This window comes from Lepidochelys olivacea (assembly GCF_965140295.1).
Source record: "Lepidochelys olivacea isolate rLepOli2 genome assembly, chromosome: 2".
Lineage (NCBI taxonomy): Eukaryota > Metazoa > Chordata > Testudines > Cheloniidae > Lepidochelys > Lepidochelys olivacea.
Genome location: NC_140412.1, coordinates 191,109,909 through 191,124,446, shown reverse-complemented (window position 1 = coordinate 191,124,446; position 14,538 = coordinate 191,109,909). Strand labels below are relative to the sequence as shown.

The 14,538-nt window shown below is 40.6% G+C and overlaps 1 protein-coding gene and 1 long non-coding RNA gene across 2 annotated transcripts in view; one reads left to right on the top strand and one right to left on the bottom strand.

Annotated features, from left to right (window-relative positions):
- Positions 1 to 14,538, bottom strand: part of LOC311515896 — a 104,404-nt gene that overhangs the window by 33,466 nt on the left and 56,400 nt on the right. The gene's annotated exons all lie outside the window — the stretch shown is intronic.
- BFSP2 (beaded filament structural protein 2) overlaps positions 7,218 to 14,538 on the top strand; it is a gene marked incomplete at its 5' end in the record, with an annotated part of 51,004 nt that continues 43,683 nt past the window's right edge. The window contains one exon of the mRNA XM_084619376.1: positions 7,218 to 7,673. Coding sequence (XP_084475502.1) covers positions 7,218 to 7,673 — 456 coding nt within the window. The remainder of the gene's footprint in view (positions 7,674 to 14,538) is intronic.

Here is a 14,538-nt window from a genome sequence, read left to right as displayed (position 1 = left end):
CACTGAAGTCCTGGTGACAATGGAAGTTTTGCCAGTAAATTCTATAGTGTAATGACAGTAAATGAGAGCCCTCCATAAAACTTGCCTGCAAGTTGAACTAGCCAACTTAATTAAGATCTCTGTTCAATGAGTAGTGGTGGGTAATAAAGATCAAGATATCAGGATGTATTAAAAGCAATAGAGAATAAAATGAAAACTGTAATGTCATTACCTAAATCAATGGCATGTCCTCCCCTTGAACAACCTAGTACCGGCATCAAAAGATGTGTTTTCATTTTTTGCTCCTGAGATCCCCTTTCCTATACTGTTCATTGACTGAGGTCCAAGCTCTTCTCTCTCTATTGTTATCCTTTACTCACTAGATATTTTTATTTATTTATTTAATGTTGCTAATTGCATACACAGTTTAAATCAGGGGTAGACTGTGAGACAGTAGAGACCCTGCCAGGGTTTTCCAGTTGGACAGACAGATATTAGCTCCTACTCTGGGTGCTTTGTGCTACTCCAATGAAGCCAGAACACCAGCTTACTTGGCTAGCAAAAAATTTCCCTTGCATAAGGGGAATGCTCAGGTGCTGTAGAGCTAGTGTAGTCCCACGGTCTGGCAGGCATGACTAGATAAACAGGAATGTGACCAGGGCCCCGTTAATCTACCTGTTCCTTGCTGCCAGATTGGCCCTGAGTGCTGTGGGTAGCTGGACATAAATTAGTGCAGCCTCCAGGGTGCCACTAGTCTAGCATATATCATTAATCTAACTAGTGCTGGCGCTAGAATCTTGGAGCCACAAAAGCAGCTTAGACCCACCCCTTCTACAATGCTGAGACAGTACTCCGAATCTGGGCCACAATCTTCACAGAACCATAAAATCATAGCTTTTAAGGATAGAATGGCTGTTACTGGTCATTTCATTCATGTCTTTGAATCAGAGAAGTATAGTTTCTCTGCTTCTCTAATAGGTAATTAGATTTACTGTCAAGAAGTTATTGGATATGGATATGGACAATGAGAGCATTCAAGTGCACACACGCGCAACGGAGAGGCAAAAGCTGTACATCCTTAACTCTGGTGACTGAATGATAAACATTCCATTTGAGGAACATCTGATCGGATTAGGGTGTAACAAACTTCACTAGGATCTGGCCTGTGGAAAAGGCTGCAGGACACTGTACACTGTGTATTTATCATCTGAAGCATAAAGGGACAGTGAATAGAGTTAAATTCATATCTTCCTTACAGAAGCAGGTACAATTCCCGTTGGCGTAAATAAGAGTTGTACTTAACTTCTGCAAGGGCTGAATTTGTTATATGCTATATGGGGAAACTATACTGAAAGTATCATTTAAAAAAGACTGGAGAACTTTTAGCTGTTTGATTTGTAATGTAGATTCAAATTGGATATTTGAGTAGAATAGGAATAATAGAATATATATTATGTCTCTACATATGTACATAGGGTCTGAGTCACACTTGCTAGTACGAACAATGTAAATGCAAATTTCACTCTTCTGTGCCAGCAACAGTCTCTACACCAAGAGGGAATTCGCCCCTGTAGAAAGACAAGCAGTGTTTATACCACCAGCATCTCCTTAAGGTACTTCCAGGGGAGTGCTCCTTTAATTTACCAGTGGGGTTCTATAGAAGGCCCTCCATCAAGGTTCCCTAATAAGGTCACTGAATCAGCACATTCCCCAGGAGGTCATGGCCATAACCCTACCTGGCTAGCATTACCCACTGGCACTGGATAACGTATACAACTCTCCAGTTTGAAAAGATACCACAAGTCTTTAATCTACTCCAAATGAATCTCACACAATGCTCTCTACAGAGTGAAGGACTGAGGAAATACTAAATGTCTTAATTAAGCACATATAACAGATTTTACAGCTGGAGGATACTTATACAAAGACTGTAAGGAATTTAAACACTGTTGCCCCATTATTCAACACAGATTTTGGAAAAATAAAGACAGACAACACCATGCAGAAAAATACATGCTACTCAACATATCAGGCATCCTAGAGCTCCCATATCTAAAGAAACAGCATTTAGAAATAAGTAGTAAAGATTTTTTGGATGGCATGGCTTAGAAAGGATGTGTTATTTCTAGTTGGCATATGCAAGGATGCTAATTCAATCTTAACATCTACAATAAATATACCTACCAGGGCCCTCTGATTTCTGGGCATGCTTACACCACCACCACTCCATGAAAAAAAGTTAGCAAATCTAACCGTCCCAGTATAGAATTTTCCTGCATACTACAGATGCCAAATCTGCCTGGCATGAACCTTCTTAATAACAGGTTTCAGAGCAGCAGCCGTGTTAGTCTGTATTCGCAAAAAGAAAAGGAGTACTTGTGGCACCTTAGAGACTAACCAGTTTATTTGAGCATGAGCTTTCGTGATCTACAGCTCACTTCATCAGATGCATAAAGTGGAAAATACAGTGAGGAGATTTATATACACACAGACCATGAAAAAATACACATTGTAAGGAGAGTGATCACTTAAGATGAGCTATTACCAGCAGGAGAGTGGGGTGGGGGGGAGAAAACCTTTTGAAGTGATAATCAAGGTTAGCCATTTCCAGCACATTTCCAGGAGTTAACAAGAACATCTGAGGAACGGGGGGGGGGGGGGGGATATAAACAAATAAATTGGTTAGTCTCTAAGGTGCCACAAGCACTCCTTTTCTTAATAAAAAAAGCCACAAAATAATTCACTGATGGAAAAACTATGGGTGTAGACATCAACAAGACATATAAAGCAGAGTGGCATAAAACAGGTCTATTAGAGACAGCAAACTAAATTAATCACTACAAAATGCTAAACAGACTCCATTGGGACTTCACCAATTAGCTCCTACCCTAAAGGTCATGGCTGATGATAGCAAAAAGGATAAGGGATACAGGCTACGGGACATAGTGAAATACTGGCTAGAAATCTGTCCCCCTCCTTATCCTCTCTCCTCACCCCAAAAAAACTAATGATTTTGAGTTCCCAGATCTCATACATTCTATAGGCAAATGAATAATGGTGGCTACAATTATCATCGAACTCATCATCAGACACTACAAATTAAAAAAAACTATACGCAGAATGGTTCATACCAATGACAGTCATCTCATCACTCGTGACAACAGGCAAATGAAGGAAAACCGCAGCGTCCTTGTTAGAGTGCATAAACTCAGTTCTAGAAAGCACATCCAAAACCAAATATCACCTCCCAAATGTCCAAACACATACCTAGGCAGCTTTTATTATAGATATAAGCTAAAAGTCCATGCTGTTACAGAGGTGTAATTCATAAAGTCGTGTATGTAAAACAACCAAAAATGGCTGAGAATTTATAAACCAGACTGTAACAGACCACAAATCCCAGCAATAACTGAACCTACCAATATTCTAAACTAAAAGAGCTCTCAGTTTTTGACTGTTTCTATCACTGCACACTGACTGTACAAACATTCCAGGCTTCCGAGTGATGTTTGGGGTTATCGTGCTCACTGGTTCTGTTGGGGTGTGTGTGTGTGTGTGTGTAAGGGGATTGTACTGAGAGATCTGTGTTGATTTATGCAGGTGTCAAATGAGGGGTGTGTGCTGCAATGAGGAACCGTGTGTATTTGGGGTTGTGTTGTGCTGGGAGAGTTGTGCTGATTTCTGTAAGTGGCAAATGAAGGGTGTGTGCTGGAGCATGGCAGTTGGGCCAAAAAAGCCACTATCTATGCAACGTCCCTCATTACACCAATGAAACTGTTGTGTGCAAATTAGCTGTAGAGTAAGGGCACTGATTGGCTGAGTTACCTATGCTATCACAATGGTCTAGGACTCTTGGCAGGGCATAGATACATGCCTTATTGTAGCTGCGTATAACACAGATATAACTCATACAATCAAAACAGCTGAAAATGCAAAAACTGGACATGAACAGACTGAACCTGGTGATATTGTGAACAAAAAGAGCCGTCAACCATGCTTGTAACTGTTTCCATTAATTCCTAATGATTTTATAGACATCATAAGCTTCAGAGAGACACTCAGTGACAATTCTAGAATCTTATCATATAGATATATGGGAGGACATTCCAGTCCAAATCCACCCCACTAAAGACCCATCTGAACACCCATATATAAACCTACACTACACAAGGTCAGTGCTTGTCATCAGTACACCACAAACACACCTGGGTACATGCCCATATACTAATCCTAAACAGGAACAATTCTGATTTTATAATTTTGATGTGTCTGTTGGACCATGCATGTCAATATACATGGCCTCTGCTTGCTGAAAAACATTATGCCACGTGCCTATTATATCATCTATTTACTTGTATAAACTACCCATCCAATACTATGCAAACACCCAATAAGGAAAAACTGAAATAAAGAGAATGAAAAAAGTGTCTTTTAACCTTTATCTTCCATTTAGTCAGTACGTTTCATTCATGTGCACCTATGCTATTGGGGGTTTTAAAAATACAGAAAAAAGAATGTGGCAAGCATGACATATGCTGCTAGAATAGGTAGAGCTAACTCTGCAAGTTCTTGTGCAGTCCTTAGCCAGAAGGCCGGTGGTTGTGATGTGATGCTTCATATGGTTGTAAAGGTGAAGTTAAAGTCTGGAGAAATGACAATGTAATGTCTCAGAGACCCAGAGAAACTCTGGAGGGCGAAGGGGAAATTCTAATTTCTGAATCAATTAAAATCCAGGTAGGTTATGTTCCCGTTAACTCTTTGGAATCTGGACATATATGCTGGGAGCCAGTTTTCAATACTCATGCCCGTTTTGAGTAGTAGTTTACTCCATGAGCAGTCCCCTAGGTACAAAGCGATTGGATGTCTAACGTAGTGAATGCCAATGAAAATGAGGTAGAATCTAAGGCTAAATTAGAGAAGTACAAGTTAAAATTACTTAGATAAGTATTATGTTTTCAAGTCGGCACAACCTGATGAAATACTTCCTAGAATACTCAAGGAGCTCATTGAGGAGATATCTGAGCCATTAGCAATTATCTTTGAAAACTCCTGGAATCTCTCGTGTCTTCCATAGGACAGGAAGAGGGCAAATATAGTGCCCATCTATAAAAAAGGGAATGAGTGCAATCTGGGGAATTACAGACCAGTCACCTTAACGTCAATATCCAGAAAGATATTGGAGCAAATAATCAAGCAATCAATTTGCAAATACCTGGAAGACAACAGGGTGATAAGGAACAGTCAACATGGATTTGTTAAGAACAAATTGTGTCAAACCAACCTAACAGCTTTCTTTGACAGGGTAACAAGCCTTGTGGATAGGAAGAAATGGTAGATGTGGTATGTCTTGACTTTAGTAAGGCTTTTGCTACTGTTTCACATGACCTTCTCATAAACAAACTAGGAAAATACAGCCTAGATGGAGCTACTAAAAGGTGGGTGCATAACTGGTTGGAAAACCGTTCCCAGAGAGTAGTTATTAGTGGTTCCCAATCAAGCTGGAAGGGCATACTGAGTGGGATCCCGCAGGGATCGGTCCTGGCTCCGGTTCTGTTCAATATCTTCATAAATGATTTCGATAATGACATAGAGAGTACACTTATAAAGTTCGCGGATGATACCAAGCTGGGAAGGGTTGCAAGTGCTTTGGAGGACAGGATTATAATTCAAAATAATCTAGACAACCTGGAGAAATAGTCTGAAGTAAATAGGATGAAATGCAATAAGGACAAAGTATTCCACTTAGGAAGGAACAATCAGGGCTTGTCTATGCTTACCAGCGGATCGACGTGCGACAATTGATACACTGGCGGTTGATTTAGCGGGTCCAGTGAAGACCCGCTAAATCAACTGCAGATTGCTCTCCCATTGACTCCTGTACTCCACTGGATTGAGAAGAGTAGGGGGAGTCAACGGGAAAGCATCTCCCATCGACATCGCGTAGTATGGACCCCACAGTAAGTAGATCTAAGCTATGTCGATTTGAGTTACGCTATTCAAGTAACTCAAATTGCGTAGTTTAGATCGAATTTCCCCTGTAGTGTAGACAAGGCCTCCACATACAAAATGGGAAATGACTGCCTAGGCAGAAGTACTGCAGAAAGGGATCTGGAGGTTACTATGGATCACAGGCTAAATATGAGTCAACAGTGTAAGTGTTGCAAAAAAAGGGAACATCATTCTGGGATGTATTAACAGGAGTGTTGTAATCAAGACAAGAGAAGTAATTCTTCCACTCTACTCTATGCTGATAAAGCCTCAGCTGGACTATTGTGTCCCGTTCTGGGAGCCACATTTCAGAAAAGATGTAGACAAATTGAAGAAAAATAGAGGAGAGCAACAAAAATGATTAAAGGATTAGAAAACATGACTTCTGAGGAAAGATTGAAAAGACTGAAAAAAATGGGTTTGTTTAGTCTGGGGTAGAGAAGACTGAGTGGGGGACATAACAGTATTTCAAGTACATAAAAGGTTGTTACAAGGAGGAGGGTGTTAAATTGTTCTAGTTAACCTCTCAGAATCAGAAAAGAAGCAATGGGCTTAAATTGCAGCAAGGGAGGCTTAGGTTGGACATTAGAAAAAAATTCCTATTAGGGTAGTTAAGAACTGGAACAAATTGCCTAGGGAGACTGTGGAATCTCCATCATTGATGGTTTTTAAAAACAAGTTAGACAAACATCTGTCAGGAATGGTCTAATTATTATGCTTTGAGTACAGGGACTGGACTAGATGACCTCTCAAGGTTCCTTCCAGTCCTACACTTCCGTGATTCTACAAATAGGACTACTCATGAAGTATGGTTCTTCTCAACATGAATAAGGGTGCCAGAATCTAGCCGTGTGTGTGTGTAATATATATGTATATGTAATATGCTAAGAATCTGTCTGCCTTGCAGCCTAGAAAACACCAGTTTTATTTTAACATCTGCACTATAAGAAATTATTGTTCTGCAGTCACCGTAAACAGCTTTGTCCTTTTCATATGCTATACTTGCAGCAGTAGCAGCAGAGAGATTTCTTTTTAAATGGATTTGCTGACCCAGTGAAAAGCCCCAATGTGACAACCATGCCTGTGATGATCAGTGAAACAATGTTAATGTTCCAGAAGGAGTTGGGACAAAGCAAAAACAACACAAAACCAAAAATCTGCTTGGTTCTGCAAATCCTACCAGTGTGGGTACGGCACAGAGGCTTCAAGGCAGAGTCAACCTGTTTAGTGCAATAGACTCTAGCTGCAGCATGCCCATGCCAAGACGTAGATCTTCATTCTTGGGGCAACAGCCCTCTTCCTCCACGACTGAAAGCACTGGGGCTACCAGCCAAAGGTTAAGCATTGGGGGTAGTGGCAGCCTACCTAGACCCCGAGGTGTCTATGTGGGTATTGTCCCCACTGGAGGTGTGAGCAGCCTAGGCACCCGCGTGTCCCGTAGAGCCCTAGGCATCAGCAGTGTCTTCTTACAAGGCCTGCGCAGCTCCTGTTTAACTGTGCCATTAGCCCAGGGGCTGGAAAAGGGAAGGGGCCTATCCTATGAGAGCCTGAATGGGTGCCTGGTGGAGTACATAGAGAAAGTGAGAGCTCTCGAACAGGTCAACCAAGAGCTGGAAGAGCACATCAGAATCTACCTGGAAAAGAAGTCATCCAATGTCAACAGCTGGGAAGCACTGAGAGAGAACTGGGAGACTATCTATCATCAAGTGAGTACAAGAACTTTAACAATTAAAAAGATTAATGAATCATTAGCAAACCCCTAGCAGTAGGTTTTGATGCTGATGATAAATGCCGCCTGATTCCAATGCCCTAGATGAAGGATTTCAAATCTATCTTCATCATAATTAACATTATAATTTCACAGTGTATTGTGGAAAATGCTTATTAAACAGGAGAGCAGCCCCAGGCATTACACGGGGTGGGGGGGGGGGAAAGGGAGGGACTGAAATGCACCCCTAGGTGTTATAGTCTGGCCTGATTAAAATCAGTTATTTTCTCTTAGTTGTGCTTATTACAATGAGGAGCAGAATTATTAAAAGAAAACTACTAAGACTGAATAAGTTTATCCACCAACTTGATATCATCACAACCTTGTTTTTAATTAGCAATTCAGATTTCAGTTTTATTCTCTGATTTATTTGACCACATTTTCAAAAGCTCTATTTAGTTAAAAGCAATTATTACATGGTCACGACCAGGTAGCTCCCGCCTGGACACTCCCACCATCCCCTCACCCTTCCCTGTCCTCCACATACTCAGTGTTTTATACACAAGTTAGGCAGCACATTCTATACAATGTTTGTGAAGAAAAATATTTAGCACCTGACTGTAAAATGGTGACCATGTTTATGTCGAATGGAAAAAGAATAGGAAAACCTGGAAAGCCAATACAAACTTGCAAGTGATACTTTTTGCAGGGCTAATGAAAGGTGAGAGTAAAAACAGCTAATATTTGAATCTTAATGTTTCACTTGTGCAGTGTGCACAAAGCATACTCTTTCATTTGAGGATCTCAAAATACTTTAAAAATATTTATTGGCTAAGTCTCACAACACATTAGAGGTAGGGTGGTTTCTAACTGGGCAAAGTAAGGCACACATAGGTGAAGTAACTTGCCTTGGGGGTAGACAATGGATCAGTGGCAGAGCCAAAAAGAGAACCCAAATATTCAGAGTCCTAGACCTATTCTTTAGCCATCAGATAGTACTTTCTCCCGTTGGAGAATCAGTCCCTTCATCAGAATATAGCAAAACAAGGTGGGAGAGGGAAAGACACTCTTTCATTGTGGTCCAGTGGATATAGTGCCCAACTGGGAGCCAGGAGACCTGGGATCAATTTTGAGCTCTGCCATTCATCACTTATGTACCCTTTGGCAAATCACTAAGTCAGTTTCCCCATCAAGTGATAATTATGCTTTCCACTTTTGTAAAAACTTTGAGATCTGTAGATGATAAACTATGAGTGTTACTATTACATTCATATTCAGAGAATGAATGGGAAGAGTATAGGAAAGTATCAATTTTCTTTGACAGTGAATACCATACCCCAGTAAATAGGGTAAACTAACTTTTCCCTAATGTAACAGCCTGGAAGGATAAATGTCTGATGAGTCATTTTTCCCCTTTAGCATTGTACAGAGGTGGACATGATAAATGACTGCCTGTATGTTCCTAAATGGACTTTGTGGACCAACTTTTGAAAGCATCTGGCTTTTGGCTGCCAACAGTGCATTTGTGCATGCATATGCCCCCATGTTGGTACATACAACCCCCACATTTGAACACACAAACTAGATAACTGCATACACAAATACTGTACCTGATTTGAAGGTGCATGTGTAATACAGTGGCTTAAATAGTGTAACCATGTCTCCCTCTAGTGGTTGCTACTGACTGATGACTAATAGAGTTACTTCTTTAGCTCAAGTGGCAGGGATAAATGATGATTACACATTCTCTGCTAGATTGAAGAGTCCATTGTTAAACATTTGTTCCTCATGTAGGTACTTATAAACTGTAATCAAGTCATCCCTTAACCTTCTCTTTGCGAAGCTAAACAGATTGAGCTCTTTAAGTCTATCACTAAAAGGCATGGTTTTTATCCCAGACATTCTTGTGGCTCTTCTCTGAACCCTCTCCAATTTATCAACATCCTTCTTGATTTGTGGGCACCAGAACCGGACATAGTATTCCACCAACAGTCATATCTGTTCCAACTATAAAAGAAAAATAACTTTTTACACTCCTCCTGAGATTCTCCTATGTATCCCAGGATTGTATTAGCTCTTTTGGCCACAGCATCACACTGGAAGCTCATGTTCAGCTGATTATCCACCACAACCCTAAATCTTTTTCAGAATCACTGCTTCCTGATATGTAAAGGACGAGGAAAACATACCTTCCTTGTTTGAGTGATTATTAAATGTTTAGCGCTAGAGAAGAGTTTAGAAGAGAGAGATTCCTTGGCCTTAAGCCCCTAGAAAATAGTTACTGAATGTAATTCTAAATGCTGCAGTTAATTAAAGGATCAGTCCTTTATTTCTTTCAAACTTAATACTCCCATTTGAATGGATATGGACAATAGCTGACTCCCACTGTACTGAGATGGATTGCAAATGAAGGGTTCCATAAAGAAAACTCCGGTGATCTTCCAAAATCTCAGAACCACATAATCTTCATTGAAATCACAACAGTGATGAAATTGGCCTGCCACATTTTTTCCATTTCTGTTATTCTGTACTTCTAGGATTTGAACTGTACTATTTGCCATCTGATAGACAAAATAAGTTCCCCCTTCCCCTTTTTCATTCACACACACCCAACTGAATAATCATGGAGATTTAACTAACCACTCATCCCCTATAAACTTACTAAGATTAGTTTAAGCACTCTTTTTTCAGGTTCTTGTATTTCTCATTACAAATAACTTTCTATTTTGGGGAATAGACATTTAATTAGAATTTTAAATCTTTTTCACTTTACATAAGCAGATTGGGAAAGGAACTGAAAGGAATAGGGTGAGAAGGATAAAATTAAGTAAATTTAAATTTCTGTCACATACATTCCTTTCAGCAAGATTTTCTCAATTCACTTTGTTCCTGTAGAAATCCTCCCACTTTGCATCTGTCCCAACTAGCATGTGTACACTTGCTTCAATAAAAAGCAGTTGTCCAAGCTGATAATTAATACAGTTAGTTGCATGGTAGCTTCAAATCATTCTGATCTGTCTGTCTTTTGGTTAAACAACAGGCATAGGTTGCTGATGGAGGGACAATACCAGACCTAATGGTTTATTGGGCTTATCTGACAAAATATAGGTCTGTTTTTGATTTTTTTTTTTAAACTTTCCCTTTCTTAAATTTCCTCTTTGCTTTCCTTTTCAAAATCAGTTCATCTTCTCGACTCTTTCAAGAAAATAGCTGATTGTACTGGTGACTCCCCCCATTAAAAGCTCTTGAAACTGTCATTCAAATAAACAGAATGAAGGCATCCATCAACTGCTAGAGAGACCTTCTCCCAGTTTCAGAGCTTGTAGCTTCTTTAGTCCACTCATGTTCCACTGACTAGGAATACAAATGTGGCCTCAAATTTAGGCACACCATAGAATCATAGAATATCAGGGTTGGAAGGGACCCCAGAAGGTCATCTAGTCCAACCCCCTGCTCGAAGCAGGACCAATTCCCAGTTAAATCATCCCAGCCAGGGCTTTGTCAAGCCTGACCTTAAAAACCTCTAAGGAAGGAGATTCTACCACCTCCCTAGGTAACGCATTCCAGTGTTTCACCACCCTCTTAGTGAAAAAGTTTTTCCTAATATCCAATCTAAACCTCCCCCACTGCAACTTGAGACCATTACTCCTCGTTCTGTCATCTGCTACCATTGAGAACAGTCTAGAGCCATCCTCTTTGGAACCCCCTTTCAGGTAGTTGAAAGCAGCTATCAAATCCCCCCCCCCATTCTTCTCTTCTGCAGACTAAACAATCCGAGCTCCCTCAGCCTCTCCTCATAAGTCATGTGTTCTAGACCCCTAATCATTTTTGTTGCCCTTCGCTGGACTCTCTCCAATTTATCCACATCCTTCTTGTAGTGTGGGGCCCAAAACTGGACACAGTACTCCAGATGAGGCCTCACCAATGTCGAATAGAGGGGAACGATCACGTCCCTCGATCTGCTAGCTATACCCCTACTTATACATCCCAAAATGCCACTGGCCTTCTTGGCAACAAGGGCACACTGCTGACTCATATCCAGCTTCTCATCCACTGTCACCCCTTGGTCCTTTTCCGCAGAACTGCTGCCTAGCCATTCGGCCCCTAGTCTGTAGCGGTGCATTGGATTCTTCCGTCCTAAGTGCAGGACCCTGCACTTATCCTTATTGAACCTCATCAGATTCCTTTTGGCCCAATCCTCCAATTTGTCTAGGTCCTTCTGTATCCTATCCCTCCCCTCCAGCGTATCTACCACTCCTCCCAGTTTAGTATCATCCGCAAATTTGCTGAGAGTGCAATCTACACCATCCTCCAGATCATTTATGAAGATATTGAACAAAACCGGCCCCAGGACCAACCCCTGGGGCACTCCACTTGACACCGGCTGCCAACTAGACATGGAGCCATTGATCACTACCTGTTAAGCCCAACAATCTAGCCAGCTTTCTACCCACCTTATAGTGCATTCATCCAGCCCATACTTCCTTAACTTGCTGACAAGAATACTGTGGGAGACCGTGTCAAAAGCTTTGCTAAAATCAAGAAACAATACATCCACTGCTTTCCCTTCATCCACAGAACCAGTAATCTCATCATAAAAGGCGATTAGATTAGTCAGGCATGACCTTCCCTTGGTGAATCCATGCTGGCTGTTCCTGATCACTTTCCTCTCATGCAAGTGTTTCAGGATTGATTCTCTGAGGACCTGCTCCATGATTTTTCCAGGAACTGAGGTGAGGCTGACTGGCCTGTAGTTCCCAGGATCCTCCTTCTTCCCTTTTTTAAAGATTGGCACTACATTAGCCTTTTTCCAGTCATCCGGGACTTCCCCCGTTCGCCATGAGTTTTCAAAGATAATGGCCAATGGCTCTGCAATCACAGCCGCCAATTCCTTCAGCACTCTCGGATGCAACTCGTCCGGCCCCATGGACTTGTGCACGTCCAGCTTTTCTAAATAGTCCCTAACCACCTCTATCTCCACAGAGGGCTGGCCATCTCTTCCCCATTTTGTGATGCCCAGCGCAGCAGTCTGGGAGCTGACCTTGTTAGTGAAAACAGAGGCAAAAAAAGCATTGAGTACATTAGCTTTTTCCACATCCTCTGTCACTAGGTTGCCTCCCTCATTCAGTAAGGGGCCCACACTTTCCTTGGCTTTCTTCTTGTTGCCAACATACCTGAAGAAACCCTTCTTGTTACTCTTGACATCTCTTGCTAGCTGCAGCTCCAGGTGTGATTTGGCCCTCCTGATATCATTCCTACATGCCCGAGCAATATTTTTATACTCTTCCCTGGTCATATGTCCAACCTTCCACTTCTTGTAAGCTTCTTTTTCACGTTTAAGATCTGCTAGGATTTCACCATTAAGCCAAGCTGGTCACCTGCCATATTTACTATTCTTTCGACTCATCGGGATGGTTTGTCCCTGTAAACCATACCACATACCAAATATTTCAAAAAGGGTATTCACACTAGTGAAAACTTGGACATATTTTGAAAACAAACCCATTTTTAATTTTATGTTTTTAATTTTATTGGATCATTATCTGTCATTTATGTTTAAATTACTCCTCTCTTTGACAGTTTCCATTTACTCTTCCTACCTGCCCTTTTAATGGAATCATAAAGGTGAATTTTTGCTACCACAGTCATTTCCATGGTAACTGATTTTCATGTCATTTAAAAAAGGTTTGTGATTTCTGTACCAACAGTAGGAGACCTCTAGCAGCTTAGTGCCACAGTTAATAGGTTAATAGTTTTTGGACTGAATAAGTTTTAGTTTTTCAAGTTTGTCCTAATATTTAATTTTTCTTTAAATTACAGGAACATGACATATTAGACAGATTTTTACATAAAACCTCAGAATGTGCATGAACAATTGAGCTAAATAAGGCAGCATGCCACAGCTTTGTTACTTAGCATATGTGCATTTTTTCCCAATGGCCACTTGATAATGAAATCTACTGCATAACTAATTGGAACAATTTGTTCGACATTCTTTAATATGTTAAATGAGTATGTATGATTAGCACCCTTACTTACATGTTGCTCCATAACACTTGGAAAACTTAGTGCTTTATTTTTTTGATTTCCTATACGTAAGTGCCCAATGTTAAAGTCAAATCTCATTATGAGCTCCATTTACTCTTCTCAGTTTAAAAAAGAAAAGAAAAAAGCACAACGTGCTTGAGAGGAATAATTGTAAAACTAATTCACCCATTTACACTCAAATGTTGCATTTCATACCAATAAAATAGGGAATGTGTTTCTGTGAAGATCCCTGAAGCCAAGATTCCCTTCTGTTTTAACACTGGATGCCTCTGAGTTCTGCATATGTGGCACACAACTTCAGAAAAGGATATCAATTTGAACAATAGAAGATTCACAGCTAAGAAGCATTAAAACCCCAATATAACACTCATATCCCCACTGACTTTCATAGCAGTTAGATTGGCTCCAGAGTGTCTGATCTTTGTAAGCACGCCACATGCAGAACTCCCATTAACTTCAGTAGGAATTCTACATACTGAGTGCTAATAGGATTGGGCCTCAAATCACATTAACTAGTATAAAAAGAAATATTTTTAAAGGTCAGTACATAAATTACCACTACATTAGTACAACAGCTAATACAGATTTTGCACATCCATTTATACTGTTGTTCAGTAAAATGGGGTAAAGATGACATCCACTGCATCACCTGGTACATATACTAATAAAAAAAGACAGAGCACTTTTAATAAATGCAACCCCTCCAATGTGTCATGTGAACTACTGCATACCGTACAGTGCTACCCAGATAAAACTGTAAAACTGCCACAGTAAATGGACAGTTTCCCTCCAGGCCTTTAAAGTAGGGTTACCAG